The sequence below is a fragment of the Salmo salar genome, chromosome ssa05, assembly GCF_905237065.1.
Source record: "Salmo salar chromosome ssa05, Ssal_v3.1, whole genome shotgun sequence".
NCBI classification, from domain to species: domain Eukaryota; kingdom Metazoa; phylum Chordata; class Actinopteri; order Salmoniformes; family Salmonidae; genus Salmo; species Salmo salar.
The window spans coordinates 30013577-30036597 of NC_059446.1; the positions used below are offsets into that span (position 1 = coordinate 30013577).

At 42.2% G+C, this 23021-nt stretch overlaps 1 protein-coding gene across 4 annotated transcripts in view; it reads right to left on the reverse strand.

Moving 5' to 3' along the window:
* Positions 1–3246: 3246 nt before the first annotated feature.
* The window catches only part of LOC106604576 (gamma-aminobutyric acid receptor subunit alpha-2), a 58058-nt gene continuing 38283 nt past the window's right edge, over positions 3247–23021 (reverse strand). For 2 of the 4 annotated variants that reach the window (XM_014199350.2, XM_014199351.2), the window contains exons 7-8: positions 14884–15086; positions 3247–4991 (exon numbers count right to left, since the gene is read on the reverse strand). In XM_014199350.2, coding sequence (XP_014054825.1) covers positions 4683–4991; positions 14884–15086 — 512 coding nt within the window. In that variant the 3' untranslated portion in view covers positions 3247–4682. Of the gene's footprint in view, positions 4992–14547; positions 14739–14883; positions 15087–23021 lie in introns of those variants that run through there. The other 2 variants (XM_014199347.2, XM_045718042.1) reach the window with 2 other exon arrangements.

The window sequence follows — 23021 nt, forward strand, 5'->3', positions numbered from 1 at the left end:
AGTTTATTTGAGACAGGTAATAAAGTTCTCTCTACAATCCAATATGTATTTCATATACAGTGTATTGTATTGGGGGCTACGTAGGGGGAGAGTAAAAAGCCAGCTACAGTCTGTACGACACAGTCCACCTCCAAAACTAACCATATTTGTTTAGTAGAGACCCTACTGAGAATTTTCCACCCCACTTTAGCTAAGACAGGTAGTCAAGTTTTTCTCTACAGTCCAATATGTGTATTGCACTGCTGTTAATGGAATGGGTGGAAGGGTCCAGCACCACTAAGTACAGTGCATTCAGACGATTTAATCAATCGACACTCAATAGACCATAATTACAAAGCAAAAACATGTTTAGATTTTCTTTTGCAAATGTATAAAAATAAACGACTGATCACATTTAAATAAGAATTCAGACCCTTTACTCAGTACTTTGTTGAAGCACCTTTGGCAGCGATTACAGCCTCAAGTCCTCTTGGGTATGACACTACAAGCTTGGCACACCTGTATTTGGGGAGTTTCTCCCATTCTTTGCAGATGCTCTCAAGCTCTGTCAGGTTGGATGGGGAGCGTTGCTGCACAGCTATTTTCAGGTCTCTCCAGAGATGTTCGATCGGGTTCAAGTCCGGGCTCTGGCTGGGCCACTCAAGGTCATTCAGAGACTTGTCCCAAAGCCACTCCTGCGTTGTCTTGGCTGTGTGATTAGGGTCGTTGTCCTGTTGGAAGGTGAATATTTGGCCCAGTCTGAGGTCCTGAGTGCTCTGGAGCAGGTTTTCATCAAGGATCTCTGTACTTTGCTCTGTTCACATTGCCCTCAATCCTGACTAGTCTCCCAGTCCCTGCCTCTGAAAAACTTCCCCACAGCATGATGCTACCACAACCATGCTTCACCGTAGGGATGGCGCCAGGCTTCCTCCAGACGTGATACTTAGCATTCAGGGCAAAGTGTTCAATCTTGGTTTCATCAGACCAGAGAATCTTGTTTCTCATGGTCTGAGAGTCTTTAGGTGCCTTATGGCAAACTCAAAGCGTGCTGTCATGTGCCTTTTACTGAGGAGTGCCTAGAATCTGGCCACTCTACCATAAAGGCCTGATTGGTGGAGTGCTGCAGAGATAGTTATCCTTCTGGAAGGTTCTCCCATCTCCACAGAAGAACTCTGGAGCTCTGTCAGAGTGACCATCAGGTACTTGGTCACCTCCCTGACCAAGGCCCTTCTCCCCCGAATGCTCAGTTTGGCCGGGAGGCCAGCTTTAGGAAGAGTCTTGGTGGTTCCAAACTTCTTCCATTTAAGAATGATGGAGGCCACTGTGTTTTTAGACCTTCAAAGCTGCAGAAATATTTGGTACCCTTCTCCAGATCTGTACCTCAACACAATACTGTCTCGGACCTCTACAGACAATTCCTTCGACCCATTTGTTCTGACATGAACTGTAAACTGTGGGACCTTACATAGACAGGTGTGTGACTTTCCAAATCATGTCCAATCAATTGATTTGACAACAGTAGGACTCCAATCAAGTTGTAGAAACATCTCAAGGATGATCAATGGAAACAGGATGCAACTGATCTCAATTTCGAGGCTCATTGCAAAGGGTCTGAATAATTATGAAAATAAAGGTTTCTGTTTTTTTATTTGCAAAAACATTCTAAAAACATTCTAAAAACTGTTTTCACTTTGTCATTATGGGTAGTGTGTGTAGATTGATGAGGAATAAATGTATTTAATCCATTTTAGAATAGGGCTGTAACGTAACAAAATGTGGAAAAAGTGAAGGGGTCTTAATGCTTTCCGAATGCACGGTATTAAACCATTTGCCCACACAAGACCACTTTTTTTTCCTTTTTTTTTTACAGACTATTGGGTAATGACATTAACATACTCATATACATGTTATTAAAATTGCATTTATTTTAAATGTACAGTATCAGTCGAAAGTTTGGACACCTACTCATTCAAGGTTGTATTTATTTTAGACATCAAAACTATGAAATAACACACATGGAATCATGTAGTAACCAAAAAAAGTGTTAAACAAATCCAAATATATTTTAGATTTTAGATTCCTCGAAGTAGCCACCCTTTGCCTTGATGACAGCTTTGCACACTTTTGGCATTCTCTCAACAAGCTTCACCTGCAATCCTTTTCCAATAGTCTTGAAGGAGTTTCCACATATGCTGAGCACTGGTTGGCTGCTTTTCCTTCACTCTGCGGTCCAACTCATCCCAAACCATCTCAATTGTGTTGAGGTCAGGTGATTGTGGAGGCCAGGTCATCTGATGTAGCACTCCATCACTCTCCTTGGTCAAATAGCCCTTACACAGCCTGGAGGTGTGTTGGGTCATTGTCCTGTTGATAAACAAATGATAGTCCCACTAAGCGCACACCAGATGGGATGGTGTATCGCTGCACCATCACACCTCCTCCTCCATGCTTCATGGTGGGAAGCAAACATGCAGAGGTCATCCGTTCACATACTCTGCGTCTCACAAAGACACGGCGGCTGGAACCAAAAATCTCACATTTGGACTCATCAGACCGAAGAACAGATTTCCACCGGTCTAATGTCCATTGCTCATGTTTCTTGGCCCAAGCAAGTCTCTTCTTCTTATTGGTGTCCTTTAGTAGTGGTTTCTTTGCAGCAAATCGACCATGAAGGCCTGATTCACGCAGTCTCCTCAGATGTGTCTGTTACTTGAACTCTGTGAAGCATTTATTTGGGCTGCAATTTCTGAGGCTGGTAAATCTAATGAACATATCCTCTGCAGCAGCGGTAACTCTGGGTCTTCCTTTCCTGTGGCGGACCTCATGATAGCCAGTTTTATCATTGAGCTTAAATGATTTTTGCAACTGCACTTGAAGAAACGTTCAAAATTCTTGAAACGTTCCGGATTGACTGACCTTCATGTCTGAAAGTAATGATGGACTGATGTTTCTCTTTGCTTATTTGAGCTGTTCTTGCCATAATATGGACTTGGTCTTTTACCAAATAGGGCCATCTTCTGTATACCCCCCCCCCCCACCTTGTCACAACACAACTGATTGGCTCAAACGCATTAAGGTAAGAAATTCCACAAATTCACTTTTAACAAGGCACACCTGTTAATTGAAATGCATTCCAGGTGACTACCTCAAGAAGATGGTTGAGAGAATGCCAAGAGTGTGCAAAGCTGTCATCAATGCAAAGGGTGGCTACTTTGAAGAATATAAGAATATTTTGATTTGTTTAACACTTTTTGTTAGTTACTACATGATTCCATATGTTATATCTACAATGCAGAAAATAGTCAGAATAATGAAAAACACTGGAATGAGTAGGTTGTCCAAACTTTTGACTGTTACTGTACATTGTTTTCAACATAGCAGTATTTGAGCAAACTTTCATAATAAATCCTGTTATAAATAACAAAATAATTGACAGAAAATACATCAAATGATCTATGTATTTTTTTCATATGGTTGCAATGCTGTAAAACACTGCACTAGAGTGCTTAAAAAAATCAATATTCCCAAAGTTTAGCATGTCTTTGCAGGGCGACTTTTTACATAATTTGTTTTTAAAGAGTTTTGTTTTCAGCATAATGACTTGTTGCTAGCAGAATGGAATTTTGGTTCCAACCCCTGATTCAAAACAGTTAGTTCACCTATATGTTTTTCATGACAAAATAAGTTACAGAAGCTTATCAAGTTAGCATTCAGTTCTAGGTGCTCAATACGGGGCGGCAGGTAGCCTAGTGGTTAGAGCATTGGGCCAGTAACCGAAAGGTTGCTAGATCAAATCCCTGAGCTGACAAGGTAAAAATCTATCATTCTGAGTTTTGGTAACTCTTGCTAGTGATTGAGTAGCGTGTAAATGTGTGTGTGTGTAACGCATTGTCATGCTCTGGTACATAATAACGCCTTATCCAATACATGTATATCATAGACGAAAGGTTACAAAATAAACCGCACAGCAGATTATCATGCTGCAGTATTTCTTGTGGTCTTTCTTTTGCGCAGTTCAGTGCTGTTTTGTGTGAGGAAAATGGCACCTGCCTTCAACGTAGTATGTACATATATATATTTTTTTTTATAATAATCAACTTGAAACATTATTACACAGTATGGTTTGTTTTGCTTATGTTGATATTTTCTTTAACAATAATAAGTTACATTGCAATACAACAAAAGCATTCAAAAAAAAGATTACTCTTTTTTTGCATTGGCTTGTATAGAAAAAGATAACTTCATACCATAATTGAGAAATCACTGGTTAATGAGAAATATTAAATTGTTAGCCCACAAAAAAGTTAACATAAGAAATATAAAAAAAATATTTAAAAAAAACGTTTTGACTTAAATCTCTCGATTCTGCAAATAAACATCTCAAGGTTCCTTTCGTAGACTTTTCAAATATGTAAACATCACTGGTCAATAAAACCATAAGATAAAATAAATGTATTGTTCACTGATTTACATAACCAAACACACAAGTCATGACTATAAATACATCTATATTTACAAAAGCAGTTCTTTCCAAAAGCACTGCAGAATGTGGTGTAGAAAAAACAGGACAGAGAGGGAGAAAAAGCAATCCAGGGCTTGTCTGTCTTGTACCAACAAAACAAGAGTTAGCAGATACTGGTCGTATTTGGTAAGTATTTTAGTTCCGTAATTTGGTTATATTACAATGCAGGAGGGAGAGACCTCTAGGTTGAGGGCACCATATCCTTTATATGCGGTTCTCTGTTTAGGTATGTGGCCCAGTAGACTAAATTAAAGCTGCTAAACAGGACTGGGAACATAATCCTTGAAATCCTATCGATTTTGCTCACACTATTGAAAGTCTTCTTTGGGTCCGTTTTGCCACCCACCTTGCCAACCGCCATGTTGGGGTCAGCGGCGCCGCCCTTGGCGATGGTGGACAACCCAGAGTCCTTGGTGATGTTGGGCGCATAGTTGGCCACTGCCACGGCGTACGCGTTGTTCTTCTTCATGGCGGAGGCCTTCTCTTTTTTCTGTGGAAGGAGCCAAAGTTAGTAGCTAGCAGTCGTCAGACGGACCTGTCACTTCCGGCCAGCATGTGTTCCTGACAGTCCTGGATGATGAATGCACCCAGGGGAGGGTCTTGTGATAATAATGAATGGGATCTGGGATAGGATAGTGCATCAATCTAAATGCAGAGAAGTGGTAAAATGAAGGTTAGCCGGGCCTCCGATATGCTGTCAGGCACCACACTGTCAACACAAATTACTGTCACCGCTCACTCTGTCATTCATTCACTTGGCTATTTACAATTTACACAAGTTTGCGAGGTGAGAATGAGTATTTTATATATTCCCTATTTCCTTAGTTACAGAGGTAATGCTGCTTTCCATTCTACCGTCCTAGCCACTGTCATTTCCAAGTGAATTCAGCTGTCATACTGTTGTTCGGTGGGAAATAGTTAGTGATTCTATGGGCAAAAGCCACAGTGCATTTTAATTTCCTTTTATTACTTTGAAGGAGCCCTGCAGTATCCACTATATTTAAATATACTACAGGTAACTGCCAAAATAAAGGAAACGCCAACATAAGGTGTCTTAATAAGGCATTGAGCCAACACGAGCCAGAACAGCTTCAATACACCTTGACATACAGTAGATTCTACAAGTATCTGGAACTCTATTGGAGGGATGCCACACCATTCTATCACGAGAAATTCCATAATTTGGTGTTTTGACTCAGGCGCTGCTCCAGAATCTCCCATAAGTGTTCAATTGGGTTGAGATCTGGTGACAGACGGCTATGGCATATGGTTTATATTGTTTTCATGCTCATCAAACCTTCCTGTGACCACTCGTGCCTTGTGGATGGGGGCATTGTCATCCTATGGGGCATAGCCCCAAAAAATGATGGCCTGCACAGCATTTTTATACATGACCCTAAGCATGATGGGATGTTTTTTGCTTCATTATGCTGAACAAAAATATCAACGCACCATGTCAAGTTTTGGGCCCATGTTTCATGAGCTGAAATAAGATGCCAGAAATGTTCCAAATGCACAAAAAGCTTATTTTTCACAATTTCTTTTACATAAGGAGCATTTCTCCTTTGCCAAGATAATCCATCCAACTGACATGTGTGGCATATCAAGAAGCTGACCATTACACCGGAGCATTTTATGCTGGGAACAATAAAAGACCACTCTAAAATGTCCAGTTTCACATAACACAATGCCACAGATGTCTCAAGTTGAGTGAGCGTGCAATTGGCATGCTGACTGCAGGAATATCCACCAGAGCTGTTGCCAGATCATTTAATGTTAATTTCTCTACCATAAGCCGCCTCCAACATAGTTTTAGAGAATTTGGCAATATGTCCAACCGGCCTCACAACAAGGGCTGTTGAGGTGACTGTATTACCGCCACACGGGCGGTCACGAGTCATGAAGGCAGTCAAATTCCACATGAATATGAATGCCTTCATGACTCGTGACCGCCTATATCTTCACGTAATTAGGTTTCTCCAAGCTCTGATGCTGCTGATGGTCATTAGTAGCCTACCAAACTTGATAACTGCCTGGCACTCAGCACTCAAGAATAGTCTGATGGGTGATATTAGCCTATCACTTGGGAATTATATATTATCACTTGTGAATGATGCCCAGCATAAGAAAATATATATATTTTTTAAACATTCTAATCATAGATGTACACCTTATGTAGCCTAGCCCATAGGCCTATATGTTTTAATAAGGTTTGTATCACAACTAAAGTTACAACTCAAAGCTTAGTATATAGGAATACCTATTTCTTTGTTAACCGCTCAACACAGAATAGCAGCATGTGCGCACTACCTCAAATCGTTTGGAGAAAATATCCTTTCTATTTTATTCAGCTTTGTTCAATTGTATTCTTCATACTATAAAATAATGCCATGGAATTCTAAGCAAATCTTGTCTGCTTAATGAACTAGTGTAGCCCACAGCCATTTGGCGTAGCCAGATCAGGACCTAACATAAGGCCAACTCAGAGTATGCTATTCTGTTCTTCTGAAATAGACTACATTTTCTTCATATCATGCTTCTTTAGACATGTCTAAAATAAATAAGGGATTTATTGTGAAGGTGTAGGCTATATTACATGGATTTATTATACTTTTTAAAATGTAGATGTTCCAAAGGTCAGCATCAGTGGCTTGTTGGCACTGTGGAAGCCAGGAGATGCTAAATGTGTTTATGTTAATTAACGGTCAATTACCGTAGAGCCGACAGTTATTTGCTTGTCAATCACAGGCTGACTAAATTCCGTGACCTCCAGAGCCCTACTCACAACTGCAGACCATATGTAACCACGCCAGCCTAGGACCTCCACATCCAGCTGCTTCTCCCCTGGAAACGTCTTAGACCAGCCTCCAGACAGCTGATGAAACTGTGAGTTTGCACAACCAAAGAATTTCTGCAAACTGTCAGTAACCTTCTCAGGGAAACTCATCCGTGTGCTCGTCGACCTCACCAGGGTCTTGAACTGACTGCAGTTCGACATCGTAACCGACTTCAGTAGGCAAATGCTCACCTTTGATGGCCACTGGCACGCTGGAGAAGTGTGCTCTTCATGGATGAATCCCGGTTTCAACTGTACCGTGCAGATGGCAGATAGTGTGTATGGCGTTGAGTGGTTTGCTGATGTCAACGTTGTGAACAGTGTCCATGGTGGCAGTGGTGGTATGGTATGGGCAGGCATAAGCTATGGACAACAAACAAAATTGCATTTTATCAATAGCAATTTGAATGCACAGAGATACGTGACGAGATCCTGAGGCCAATTGTCGTGCCATTCATCTGCCGCCATCACCTCATGTTTTAGCATGATAATGCACGGCCCCATGTCAAAAGGATCTGTACACAATTCCTGGAAGCTGAAAATGTCCCAGTTCTTCCATGGCCTGCATACTCACCAGACATGTCACCCATTGAGCATGTCTGGGACGCTCTGGATCAACGTGTACGACAGTGTGTTCCAGTTCCCGCCAATATCCAGCTACTTCGCACAGAAATTGAAGAGGAGTGGGACAACATTCCACAGGCCACAATCAACAGTCTGATAAACTCTATGCGAAGGAGATGTGTCGTGCTGCATGAGGCAAATTAGGCAAACCAGATATTGACGCCCCTAACTTGTTTTTGTTTTATGCATCTGTTGGTCACATATACCTATCTGTATTCCCAGTCATGTGAAATTCATAACATTTATTACAATTGACTTATTTCCTTATATGAACTGTAACTCAGTTTTGTAACTAATTGATGCATGTTGCATTTTTATACACTGCTCAAAAAAATAAAGGGAACACATAAACAACACAATGTAACTCCAAGTCAATCACACTTCTGTGAAATCAAACTGTCCACTTAAGAAGCAACACTGATTGACAATAAATATCACATGCTGTTGTGCAAATGGAATAGACAACAGGTGGAAATTATAGGCAATTAGCAAGACACCCCCAATAAAGGAGTGGTTCGGCAGGTGGGGACCACAGACCACTTCTCAGTTCCTATGCTTCCTGGCTGATGTTTTGGTCACTTTTGAATGCTGGCGGTGCTTTCACTCTAGTGGTAGCATGAGACGGAGTCTACAACCCACACAAGGGGCTCAGGTAGTGCAGCTCATCCAGGATGACACATCAATGCGAGCTGTGGCAAGAAGGTTTGCTGTGTCTGTCAGCGTAGTGTCCAGAGCATGGAGGCACTACCAGGAGACAGGCCAGTACATCAGGAGACATGGAGGAGGCCGTAGGAGGGCAACAACCCAGCAGCAGGACCGCTACCTCCGCCTTTGTGCAAGGAGGAGCAGGAGAAGCACTGCCAGAGCCCTGCAAAATGACCTCCAGCAGGCCACAAATGTGCATGTCTGCTCAAACGGTCAGAAACAGACTCCATGAGGGTTGTATGAGGGCCCGACGTCCACAGGTGGGGGTTGTGCTTACAGCCCAACACCGTGCAGGACGTTTAGCATTTGCCAGAGAACACCAAGATTGGCAAATTCGCCACTGGCGCCCTGTGCTCTTCACAGATGAAAGCAAGTTCACACTGAGCACGTGACAGACGTGACAGAGTCTGGAGACGCCGTGGAGAACGTTCTGCTGCCTGCAACATCCTCCAGCATGACCGGTTTGGCGGTGGGTCAGTCATGGTGTGGGGTGACATTTCTTTGGGGGGCCGCACAGCCCTCCACGTGCTCGCCAGAGGTAGCCTGACTGCCATTAGGTACCGAGATGAGATCCTCAGACCCCTTGTGAGACCATATGCTGGTGCGGTTGGCCCTGGGTTCCTCCTAATGCAAGACAATGCTAGACCTCATGTGGCTGGAGTGTGTCAGCAGTTCCTGTAAGAGGAAGGCATTGATGCTATGGACTGGCCCGCCCGTTCCCCAGACCTGAATCCAATTGAGCACATCTGGGACAACATGTCTCGCTCCATCCACCAACGCCACGTTGCACCACAGACTGTCCAGGAGTTGGCGGATGCTTTAGTCCAGGTCTAGGAGGAGATCCCTCAGGAGACCATCCGCCACCTCATCAGGAGCATGCCCAGGCGTTGTAGGGAGGTCATACAGGCACGTGGAGGCCACACACACTACTTAGCCTCATTTTGACTTGTTTTAAGGACATTACATCAAAGTTGGATCAGCCTGTAGTGTGGTTTTCCACTTTAATTTTGAGTGTGACTCCAAATCCAGACCTCCATGGGTTGATAAATTGGATTTGCATTGATTATTTTTGTGTGATTTTGTTGTCAGCACATTCAACTATGTAAATAAAAAAGTATTTAATAAGATTATTTCTTTCATTCAGATCTAGGATGTGTTGTTTAAGTGTTCCCTTTATTTTTTTGAGCAGTATATTTTTGTTCAGTGAAGTTCAGAAACCACACCTGTGTGGAAGCACCTGCTTTCAATATTGTTTGTATCCCTGGCAGTTACATGTATATGCTTTTTTGAAAATGAATAAATACATTCTGAAGGATGGGTTGAAACCTTTCCACCTCAGCTTTTATGTTTTTTTGTTGTTGTCACTAACTGATTAACAAGGTGCAAAGTGTCTTTTCCCCATCAAAGTCTTATTCACTTCAAACGTATCTCCCGACACAGAAAGAGCCCTTATCACTCTATGGCTCTTTCACCGTTTCCCTCTCCTTTTAGTTATTTTCTTTCATCTCAACTCAGTTATCCTGGCTTTGCTTCATGGGGTCGCCATCCCTGAATATTAACCCATTTATCCTGGCTATGCTTCATGGGGTACCAATTTACTCTCCCCTCTCTGAACATTTAAGTAAAATATGTGCAAACTAGATGGGATGGCGTATCGCTGCAGAATGCTGTGGTAGCCATGCTGGTTAAGTGTGCCTTGAATTCTAAATAAATCACAGACAGTGTCATCTGCAAGGCAACCCCACACCATCACACCTCCTCCTCCATGCTTCATGGTGGGAACCACACATGCAGAGATCGTCCGTTCACCTACTCTGCGTCTCACAAAGACACGGCGGTTGGAATAAAAAATCTCAAATTTGGACTCATCAGAACCAAAGGACAGATTTCCACCAGTCTAATGTCCATTGCTTGTGTTTCTTGGCCCAAGCAAGTCTCTTCTTCTTATTGGTGTCCTTTAGTAGTGGTTTCTTTTCAGCAATTCGACCATGAAGGCCTGATTCACGCAGTCTCCTCTGAAGAGCTGATGTTGAGATGTGTCTGTTACTTGAACTCTGTGAAGCATTTATTTGGGATGCAATTTCTGAGGCTGGTAACTCTAATGAACGTATCCTCTGCAGGAGAGGTAACTCTGGGGCTTCCTTTCCTGTGGCGGTCCTCATGAGAGCCAGGTTCATCATAGCGCTTTATGATTTTTGCGACTGCACTTCAAGAAACGTTCAAAGTCCTTGAAATGTTCCGGATTGACTGACCTTCATGTCTTAAAGTAATGATGGACTTTCGTTTCTCTTCGCTTATTTGAGCTGTTCTTGCCTTAATATGGACTTGGTCTTTTACCAAATAGGGCTATCTTCTGTATACCCCCCCCTACCTTGTCACAACACAACTGATTGGCTCAAACGCATTAAGAAGGGAAGAAATTCCACAAATTCACTTTTAACAAGGCACACCTGCTAATTGAAATGCATTCCAGGTGACTACCTCATGCCAGCAGCCTACCACCCTGCATCCCACTACTGGCTTGCTTCTGAAGCCAAGCAGGGTTGGTCCTGGTCAGTCCCTGGATGGGAGACCAGATGCAGCTGGAAGTGGTGTTGGAGGGCCAGTAGGAGGCACTCTTTCCTCTGGTCTAAAATATATCCCAATGCCCCACTGCCGTGTAGGGTGCTGTCTTTCGGCTGGGACGTTAAATGGGTGTCCTGACTCTCTGAGGTCATTAAAGATCCCATGGCACTTATTGTAAGAGTAGGGGTGTAAACCCTGGTGTCCTGGCTAAATTCCCAAGCTGTCCCTCATATCATCATGGTCACCTAATCATCCCCAGCTTACAATTGGCTCATTCATCCCCCTCCTCTCCCCTGTAACTATTCCCCAGGTTGTTGCTGTAAATGAGCATGTGTTCTCAGTCAACTTACCTGGTAATAAAAGCTGGTTGAGAGAATGCCAAGAGTGTGCAAAGCTGTCATCAAGGCAAAGGATGGCTACTTTGAAGAATCTCAAATGTAAAATATACTGCTCAAAAAAATAAAGGGAACACTTAAACAACACAATGTAACTCCAAGTCAATCACACTTCTGTGAAATCAAACTGTCCACTTAGGAAGCAACACTGATTGACAATAAATTTCACATGCTGTTGTGCAAATGGAATAGACAACATGTGGAAATTATAGGCAATTAGCAAGACACCCCCAATAAAGGAGTGGTTCTGCAGGTGGTAACCACAGACCACTTCTCAGTTCCTATGCTTCCTGGCTGATGTTTTGGTCACTTTTGAATGCTGGCGGTGCTTTCACTCTAGTGGTAGCATGAGACGGAGTCTACAACCCACACAAGTGGCTCAGGTAGTGCAGCTCATCCAGGATGGCACATCAATGCGAACTGTGGCAAGAAGGTTTGCTGTGTCTGTCAGCGTAGTGTCCAGAGCATGGAGGCGCTACCAGGAGACAGGCCAGTACATAAGGAGACATGGAGGAGGCCGTAGGAGGGCAACAACCCAGCAGCAGGACCGCTACCTCCGCCTTTGTGCAAGGAGGAGCACTGCCAGAGCCCTGCAAAATGACCTCCAGCAGGCCACAAATATGCATGTGTCTGCTCAAACGGTCAGAAACAGACTCCATGAGGCTGGTATGAGGGCCCGACGTCCACAGGTGGGGGTTGTGCTTACAGCCCAACACCGTGCAGGACGTTTGGCATTTGCCAGAGAACACCAAGATTGGCAAATTCGCCACTGGCGCCCTGTGCTCTTCACAGATGAAAGCAGGTTCACACTGAGCACATGTGACAGTCTGGAGACGCCGTGGAGAACGTTCTGCTGCCTGCAACATCCTCCAGCATGACCGGTTTGGCGGTGGGTCAGTCATGGTGTGGGGTGGCATTTCTTTGTGGGGCCGCACAGCCCTCCACGTGCTCGCCAGAGGTAGCCTGACTGCCATTAGGTACCGAGATGAGATCCTCAGACCCCTTGTGAGACCATATGCTGGTGCGGTTGGCCCTGGGTTCCTCCTAATGCAAGACAATGCTAGACCTCATGTGGCTGGAGTGTGTCAGCAGTTCCTGCAAGAGGAAGACATTGATGCTATGGACTGGCCCGCCCGTTCCCCAGACCTGAATCCAATTGAGCACATCTGGGACATCATGTCTCGCTCCATCCACCAACGCCACGTTGCACCACAGACTGTCCAGGAGTTGGCGGATGCTTTAGTCCAGGTCTGGGAGGAGATCCCTCAGGAGACCATCCGCCACCTCATCAGGAGCATGTCCAGGCGTTGTAGGGAGGTCATACAGGCACGTGGAGGCCACACACACTACTGAGCCTCATTTTGACTTGCTTTAAGGACATTACATCAAAGTTGGATCAGCCTGTAGTGTGGTTTTCCACTTTAATTTTGAGTGTGACTCCAAATCCAGACCTCCATGGGTTGATAAATTGGATTTCCATTGATTATTTTTGTGTGATTTTGTTGTCAGCACATTCAACTATGTAAAGATAAAAGTATTTAATAAGATTATTTCATTCATTCAGATCTAGGATGTGTTATTTTAGTGTTCCCTTTATTTTTTTGAGCAGTGTATATTTTGATTTAACACTTTTTTTTGTTTTCTACATGATTCCATGTGTGTTATTTCATAGTTTTGATGTCTTCACTATTATTTTACAATGTAGAACATAGTACAAATAAAGAAATACCCTTGAATGAGGTGTGTCCAAACTTTTGACTGTTACTGCAAGTATTCACACCACTGATTCAATACTTTGTAGAAGAACCTTTGGCAGTGATTACAGCTGTCAGTCTTCCTGGGTAAGTCTGTAAGAGCTCTCCACACCTGGATTTGGCAACATCTGCCGTTTATTCTTTTCAAAATTCTTCAAGCTCTGTCAAATTGGTTGTTGATCATCGCTAGACAACCATTTACAGGTTTTGCCATAGATTTTCAATTAGATTTAAGTCAAACTGTAACTCAACCACTCAGGAAAATTCACTGTCTTCTTGGTAAGCAACTCCAGTGTAGATTTGGCCTTGTGTTTTAGGTTATTGTCCTGCAGAAAGGTGAATTAATCACCCAGTGTCTGGTGGAAAGCAGACTGAACAAGGTTTTCCCCTTGAATGTTGCCTGTGCTTAGCTCAATTCCATTTCTTCTTTTATCCTGAAAAAACTCCCCAGTCCTTAACGATTAGAAGCATACTCATAACTAATGATGCAGCCACCACTGTGCTTGAAAATATGGAGAGTGGTACTCAGTCGTGTGTTGTATTGGATTTTCCCCTAATATAACACTTTGTATTAAGGACAAAAAGTGAATTGCTATGGCAATTTTTTCCCCCTCAGTATTACCTCAGCGCCTTGTTGAAAACAGGATGCATGTTTTAGAATCTAATTTTTATTCTGTACAGGCTTCCTTCTTTTCACTCTGTCAATTAGTTAAGTTTTGTAGAGTAACTACAGTGTTATTGATCCATACTCAGTTTTCTCCTATCACAGCCACCAAACTCTGTAACTGTCTTAAAGTCACCACTGACCTCATGGTGAAATCCCTGAGAGGTTTCCATCCACTCCGGCAACAGAGTTAGGAAGGACACCTGTATCTTTGTAGTGACTGGGTGTATTGAAACACCATCCAAAGTATAATTAACAACTTCACTGTGCTCAAAGGGATATTCTTATTTTTTACCAATAGGTTCACTATTTGACTGAGGGACCTGACAGATGATGGTGTGGGATAGAGATGAGGTAGCCATTCAAAAATCATGTTAAACACTATTATTGCACACAGAGTCCATGCAACTTATGTGACTTGTTAAGCACATTTTTTACTTTCACTCGTGATCTTATTTAGGTTTGCCATAACAAAGGGGTTGAATACATATTGACTTTTCAAAAAAAAAATATATATAATTCCACTTTGACATTATGGGATATGGTGTGTAGGCCAGTGTAACACAACAACTTGGAAAAAGTCACGGGATGTAAATACATTCTGAAGGCATTGTATGTATACATTCATACGTATGCAGATGGTCTTCCAGGTACAGCATTGCCTGTGGCTGTCGAACAGGAAATGACCTGAATGCTGATGCAAACACAACACATGCAAAGGACCTCGGGTTTAAAATCATATGGAAATGGTTGGCCACCTTCAAAACAAACAGATCACCATATACTATCTCTGAAAATGCTGCCTTTTAGGCCATCGGAGGGGGTTATGCTTCCATTACCTTGTCATTCACAATGCTCTTCCCATCCCAGGCCCAGCTGCGCTTTGTGAAGTAGTTGACGGTGGCAAACTCAATAAGGGCAGAGAAGACAAAGGCGTAGCAGACAGCGATGAACCAGTCCATGGCCGTGGCGTAGGCCACCTTAGGGAGGGAGTTACGAGCACTTATACTCAGGGTGGTCATTGTCAGGACAGTGGTTACACCTGGGGGAACAGCAAACAGTTTCAGCTTGGTCAGTTTCCTTTGATTATCATTCAATTATTTAAGTACCTTATCAACAGATACCATGTACAGCCAAATAATTACATTCGGGTTAGCAAAGTAGTGTAGGTGTATAGTAATGACACAACATAAAGTGAAATGTTACTGTTTTATGTCATTTAGGAGAATGCATAACTGAACATGTACCAACATATGCTTTACTGTAACATAAAAGCAAGATGACATTTAGGATGCTCCAGTGTTACAGGAAAAGCCTGGGGCACAACTTGAAGTTATAAGGAGATATCTAGGCAAATCTTTTTATTTCCCATCTATTCAATGGAAGATGGGATTAAAAGGACAGGCTACAACACCAAGAGCCAACAGGTAGGCTGCGATTTAATAATCTGAATGGTGTTGTTGTTATTTACTGTAGGATTTGGAAGGGGAGAAAGTGGACAGTTAAAGTTATGTAGACTCAATTAGCCTAGCTAATGTTAAATAGCTTTTCTTGGTTTGATCAGCGGGGAACCATCAGGTCCTTGAAGGCCTAAGGATTTATAAAAATGTATAAATAAAATATAAAAAACATTTTAATTTCCATTTCATATTTACAATAATTGTAATAATTTTCTGATTTAATTTCTTCAGTTTGTGTTAGAAAGAGAAGGGTTAATACTGAATAGAAACAATTATCCAATCAGGATATTCTTTAGTGGTATCTGGGTAGAAACATTGAGCCCGCTCAGCCAGCCATTGGCTAGGTCTTCAGAAGCTGGACAGCTTTACTATTGTATTAAAGCATAATTTTGGAGTGATAGTGGAATGAACATAGGGCTGTGGCGGTCACAAAATTTAATCAGCCGGTGATTGTCAAGCAAATAACGGTCGGTCTCACGGTAATTGACCGTTCGTTAATTAACAAACACATTTAGCATCACGTGGCTTCCACACATGTTCAAAAGTCTAACAAATCCATGTAATATCAAATTCAAATCAAATTGTATTGGTCACATACACTACCTACTCATTCAAGGGTTTTCCTTTATTTTTACTATTTTCTTCATTGTAGAATAATATTGAAGACATCAAAACTATGAAACAACACATGTGGAATCATGTAGTAACCAAAAAAGTGTTAAACGAATCCAAATATATTTTATATTTGAGATTCTTCAAATAGCCACCCTTTGCCTTGATGACAGCTTTGCACACTCTTGGCATTCTCTCAACCAGCTTCACCTGGAATGCTTTTCCAATAGTCTTGAAGGAGTTCCCACACATGCTGAGCACTTGTTGATTGCTTTTCCTTCATTCTGCAGTCCAACTCATCTCAATTTGGTTGAGGTCGGGGGATTGTGGAGGCCAGGTCATCTGATGCAGCACTCTATCACTCTCCTTCTTGGTAAAATAGCCCTTACACAGCCTGGAGGTGTGTGGGTCATTGTCCTGTTGAAAAACAAGTGATAGTCCCACTATGCACAATCCAGATGTGATGGCGTATCGCTGCAGAATGCTGTGGTATACATGCTGGTTAAGTGTGCCTTGATTTCTAAATAAATCACAGACTGTGTCACCAGCAAAGCACCCCCACACCATCACACCATCACTCCTTGCTTTACGGTGGGAAATACACTTGCGGAGATCATCCGTTCACCCACATCACGTCTCACAACGACACGGCGGCTGGAACAAAAATCGCACATTTGGACATCAAGACCAAAGGACAAATTTCCACCACTCTAATGTCCATTGCTCATGTTTCTTGGCTCAAGCAAGTCTCTTTTTCCTGTTGGTGTCCTTTAGTAGTGGTTTCTTTGCAGCAATTAGACCACGAAGGCCTGATTCACGCAGTCTCCTCTGAACAGTTGATGTTGAGATGTCTGTTACTGAACTCTGAAGCATTTATTTGGCCTGCAATTTCTGAGGCTGGTAACTCTAAACTTATCCTCTGCATCAGAGGTAACTCTGGGTCTTCCATTCCTGTGGCGGTCCTCATGAGAGCCAGTTTCATCATAGCACTTCATGGTTTTTGCAACTGTACTTTAAGAAACTTTCAAAGTTCTTGAAATTTTCCGTTTTGACTGACCTTCATGTTTTAAAGTAATGATGGACTGTCGTTTGTCTTTGCTTATTTGAGCTGTTCTTGCCATAATATGGACTTGGTCTCTTACCAAATAGGGCTATCTTCTGTATATCACCCCTACCTTGTCACAACACAACTGATTGTCTCAAATGCATTAAGGAAAGAAATTCCACAACTTCACTTGTAAGGCACACCTGTTAATTGAAATGCATTCCAGTGGACTACCTCATGAAGCTGGTTGAGAGAATGCCAAGAGTGTGCGAAGCTGTCGTCAAGGCAAAGGGTGGATATTTGAAGAATCTCAAATGTATTTTGATTTGTTTAACACTTTTTGGTTACTACTGTACATGATTCCACATGTGTTATTTCATAGTTTTGATGTCTTCACTATTATTCTACAATGTAGAAAATAGTAAAATAAAGAAAAACCTTTGAATGAGTAGGTGTTCTAAAACTTTTGTTCGGTAGTGTATGTCAGTTAGGCTCCACACCCCTTGTAAATCAGATTCGTGTGATTCATTTTAAGATGTTATTTGGCCACTTAAGTTGTGATACAAACCTTATCAAAACCTATAGGCCTATGGGCTAGGCTACATGAGGTGTGCAACTATGATTCGAAAAAGTTGCAAAGTGATAGGCTAATATTGTCACCCATCAGACTATTCTTGATTTAATCCCGTCTTTACATATTCTAAATAATAATGTGTCAAATTTGATTTGATTTAGATTGGACCATTATCATGCTCCTGTCTCAAAACAGGGGCAATGGGGAAGAATACATGTAATCTATGCACTTAAATAACTAATTGAGGACACTTTTCCCCGTGGTTTATTTTCATGCCAGCCAGGTAGGCTATTACTCCTGTTTTAAAGATAAACAATGCGCTTAATATTAGTAAAGTTCAGAAATAAATATAGTAGGCCTAGCCTATAGAAAGCTGATGGATCCTCCTCTTTTTAGTAGAGGCCATCACTGTTTTCTCAAGCAATTGCATAGCCTATAGAAATGTTGCGCAACATGAGCACATGGGCTCTCATGAAGTGTTTGATTAGATTTTCGAATACATTTGCATTGATGTCAGAGTGATTAGAGGGAAAATAGAGTGCTGGGTACCAGGCAGTTAGCAAGTTTGGTAGGCTACTAATGACCATTAGCAGCATCAGAGCTTGGAGAAACCTAATTACCGTGGCTAAACAGTCACGTGGAATTTGACTGCCTTCATGACTTGTGACTGCTGGTGTGGCGGTAATACAGTCACAGCAACAGCCCTAAATGAACCAATCACATTTTGACTTGCAATGGGTGGGACCATTTATTTTTTAAAGTGATGTGTCTAGGCCTCACTACTGAGAGTGCAAGAGGTAATGAATTCATAATACAGAATAACAGTGGGTGGCGGCAATACACTAATAGTCTGCCATAAAACATTGAAGAAGAAAGGGGCGCATGATAAAATAATCAGCGTTAGCTAGCTTGTGTTGTAGTAGTGTGACAAAGGTGACAGCGTCTGTAGCAGCTTTTCAAGGTGGACTTCAAGTTGGATGTTGCTAATTTGTTATAGATTAACTTTCAAACTTCATTTACAAATGTCGATCATCTGGTAAGTGGCACTGATTTTTGTTGCAGCTCGCTTGTTGTGAGATATCTCTTTGAAAATAATGACTGAAATATTATTGCAATTAAACTTTAGAGCACAGGTTAGTGTGATGAACGTGATAAAATATATTTGCAATGGGAAGTAATAGCTGGTTTGTTAATTTCATTTTGGAAATGAAATGGTTGTGCTTTTGTATTGTTATGATTTTATGGGGCCTACTCCAGTGAATGGGCTGCTTATTCTTTAACATTATTTGATGCTGTGTGTGACTGCTGTCTCTGCGTGTCATCAAAACGGGCTCTCTTTCAGCACCATGGAGTGCACAGGTATTAGGGTCGCTGTCCTTTCAGCACCATGAGCCTGTCAACTTTGATGTGACACTGTTGTTGTCGCTATTGGTGATAGTGGTGTTAGCTACCATAGGTTGTGTTAACGGTGCATTATTTTATGCTATGTGTCACATACCAGTTCTGTCTGTGTGTGCAGGAGCCCAAAGAGCAGCCAGGCTCTTTGGGCTCCTCCTTCTGTTTTTCAGTTAGGGATTTTTTCTTAACGTTAAGGATCCCAATTTTGTTTATACGTTTTAATATTTAAACGTTAACACTCCTAATTGCAACATATGGTGCATTTGTTTTCTTGTAGGCGTAAGTAAAATACCATGTAAACTACTTGGTACCGGTGGCCCCTGTATATAGAGTCTTTATTGTTGTTCTTTTTGTGTTACTTTTTATTATTTTAGCCTACTTGGTAAATATTTTATTCTTATTGAACTGCACTGTTGGTTAAGGGCTTGTAAGTAAGCATTTCACGGTAAAGTCTACACTTGTGGTATTTGGAGCATGTGGGAAATAAAGTTTGATTTGATGTCTTCTACCTGAACAGTGCACCTTGTATGTCAATGGTGACATTGATCGATGACACAAAATATATCAAAATAATAAGCAGACTTCTCAGATTTTCTCGTGCCACATTTGCGCCTGATGTTTTGATTTGAGGGCTGTATGAAAACATCCCCACTGAAGTTCAGCTTAGCTCAGATTTATTTTAATGAGTGGGAGGGGGGGGGGGGAAGTATCTGCAGATTAGAGATGAGACTGTATTTACTCAGAGTATTTTTAGAACTAAGGTCCAGAATAAGTTCTTTGAATTTCTTTAACCAAGTTTTTTCTTCAACGTTCATTCGCTGCCAACTTCTCTGTGGCACTGAAATAATGAGGAGACTTAAAGGGACACAGAGAATAATAAACCGACTAACTCCTCCTTTTCAGAGAAAACCCAATCATATCTAGAAGTGGCCTGATCCCTTAAATCTGGTTACACAGCTATGGGCCATTTCTACCATGAACACATCAGGAATGCTGTTTTTCGGTGCATACTATTTTGTGATGTACTTCTCCTTTATGTGATATACTGTGTTTATCATGTGAATGGTATTCACCTCTGCAGTGATATGACATCTACACCATTATCCAGAAAACCAAAGACCCAATCCAATTCGCATACTGCACCAACAGATAGTGCCCACGAAGCGCATCACTAAGCTAAGGACCCTGGGACTAACAACTCCCTCGGCAACTGGATTCTGGACATCCTGACGGGCCGCCCCCAGGTGGTAAGGGTAGGCAACAACACATCTGCCACACTGGGCCCCTCAGGGGTGACATGCTTAGTCCCCTACTGTACTCCCTGTTCACCCACGACTGCGTGGCCAAGCACGACTCCAACACCATCATTAAGTTTGCTGATGACACAATGGTGGTAGGCCTGCTCACCGACAACGATGAGACAGCCTATAGGGAGGAGGTCAGAGATCTGGCAGTTTGGTGTCAGGACAACAACCTCTCCCTCAGCGTGAGAAAGACAAAGGAGCTGATCATGGATTACAGGAAAAGGAGGACCGAACACGCCTCCATCCACATCGACTGGGCTTTAATGGAGCGGGTTGAGAGCTTAACCTGTTGGGGGTAGGGGGCAGTATTGACACGGCCGGATAAAAAACGTACCTGATTTAATCTGGTTACTACTCCTGCCCAGTAACTAGAATATGCATGTAATTATTGGCTTTGGATAGAAAACACCCTAAAGTTTCTAAAACTGTTTGAATGGTGTCTGTGAGTATAACAGAACTCATATGGCAGGCAAAAACCTGAGAAGATTCTTTACAGGAAGTGCCCTCTCTGACAAGATCTTGTTCTTCTTGTCTCTGTTTATTGAAGACTGAGGATCTTTGCTGTAACGTGACACTTCCTACGGCTCCCATAGGCTCTCAGAGCACGGGAAAAAGCTGAATGATATCGAGGCAGCCCCAGGCTGAAACACATTTGCGCGTTTGGCAAATGGCCGATCAGAGGACAATGGGCTTAGGCGCGTGCACGAGTCGACCCCGTGCTTTATTTTCTTTCGTCTTTTTACCTAAACGCAGATTCCCGGTCGGAATATTATCGCTTTTTTACGAGAAAAATGGCATAAAAATTGATTTTAAACAGCGGTTGACATGCTTCGAAGTACGGTAATGGAATATTTAGAATTCTTTTGTCACGAAATGCGCCGTGCTCGTCACCCTTCTTTACCCTTTCGGATAGTGTCTTGAACGCACGAACAAAACGCCGCTGTTTGGATATAACTATGGATTATTTGGGACCAAACCAACATTTGTTATTGAAGTAGAAGTCCTGGGAGTGCATTCTGACGAAGAACACCAAAGGTAATCAAACTTTTCTAATAGTAAATCGGAGTTTGGTGAAGGCTAAACTTGCTGGGTGTCTAAATAGCTAGCCCTGTGATGCCGGGCTATCTACTTAGAATATTGCAAAATGTGCTTTCACCGAAAAGCTATTTTAAAATCGGACATAGAGTGCATAGAGGAGTTCTGTATCTATAATTCTTAAAATAATTGTTATGCTTTTTGTGAAAGTTTATCGTGAGTAATTTAGTAAATTTTTTGTAAATTCACCGGAAGTTTGCGGGGGGGTATGCTAGTTCTGAACGTCACATGCTAATGTAAAAAGCTGGTTTTTGATATAAATATGAACTTGATTGAACAAAACATGCATGTATTGTATAACATAATGTCCTAGGGTTGTCATCTGATGAAGATCATCAAAGGTTAGTGCTGCATTTAGCTGTCTTCTGGGTTTTTGTGACATTATATGCTAGCTTGAAAAATGGGTGTCTGATTATTTCTGGCTGGGTTTTTGAAATCGGACAGTGTGGTTAGATTAACGAGAGTCTTGTCTTTAAAATGGTGTAAAATAGTCATATGTTTGAGAAATTGAAGTAATAGCATTTCTAAGGTATTTGAATAACGCGCCACGGGATTTCACTGGCTGTTACGTAGGTGGGACGAAATCGTCCCACTGGCCCTAGAGAAGTTAAAGTTCTTTGGTGTCCACATCCCAACAAACTATCATGGTCCAAACACCAAGACAGTCGTGAAGAGGGCACAACAACACCTATTCCCGCTCAGGAGACTGAAAGGAGTTGGCATGGGTCCCCAGATCCTCAACAGCTGCACCTCGAGAGCATCCTGACTGGTTGTATCATCACCTGGTATGGCAACTGCTCGGCATCTGACTAAGGGTAAGGCGCTACAAACATTAATGCGTACGGCCCAGTACATCACTGCGACCAAGCTTCCTGCCATCCAGGACCTCTATACTAGGCTGTGTCAGAGGAAGGCCCAAAAAATTGTCAAAGACTCCAGTCACCCAAGTCGTAGACTGCTCTCTCTGTTACCGCACGGTAAGCGGTAACAGAGCGCCACGTCTAGGTCCATAAGGCTCCTTAACAGCTTCTACCTCAATCAATAAGACTGCTAAACAATTAATCAAATGGCCAGCTGGACTATTTGCATTGACACCCCACCCCCTTTGTTTTTACAGTGCTGTTACTTTCTGTTTATTATCTACGCATAGTCACTTTACCCCTATCTACATGTACATATTACCTCGACTAACCTGTACCCCCGCACGTTTACTCGGTACCGGTACTCCCTGTATATAGCCTCGTTATTGTTACTTTTTTTACTTTAGTTGATTTAGTAAATCAAATAAAATCAATTTATAAATGTCTCCATGTGTATAAAGCATATTTTTGTAGTTTATATTCCCCCAGGGACTACAATCAACCCCCTGCCTTTTGTAAACAGGCCAAGTCCTGTTGACACTGGTCACACCATTAACCTGTTGGGTCTAGGGGGCAGCATTTGCACGTCTGGATAAAAAAAATGTACCCGATTTAATCTGGTTACTAAT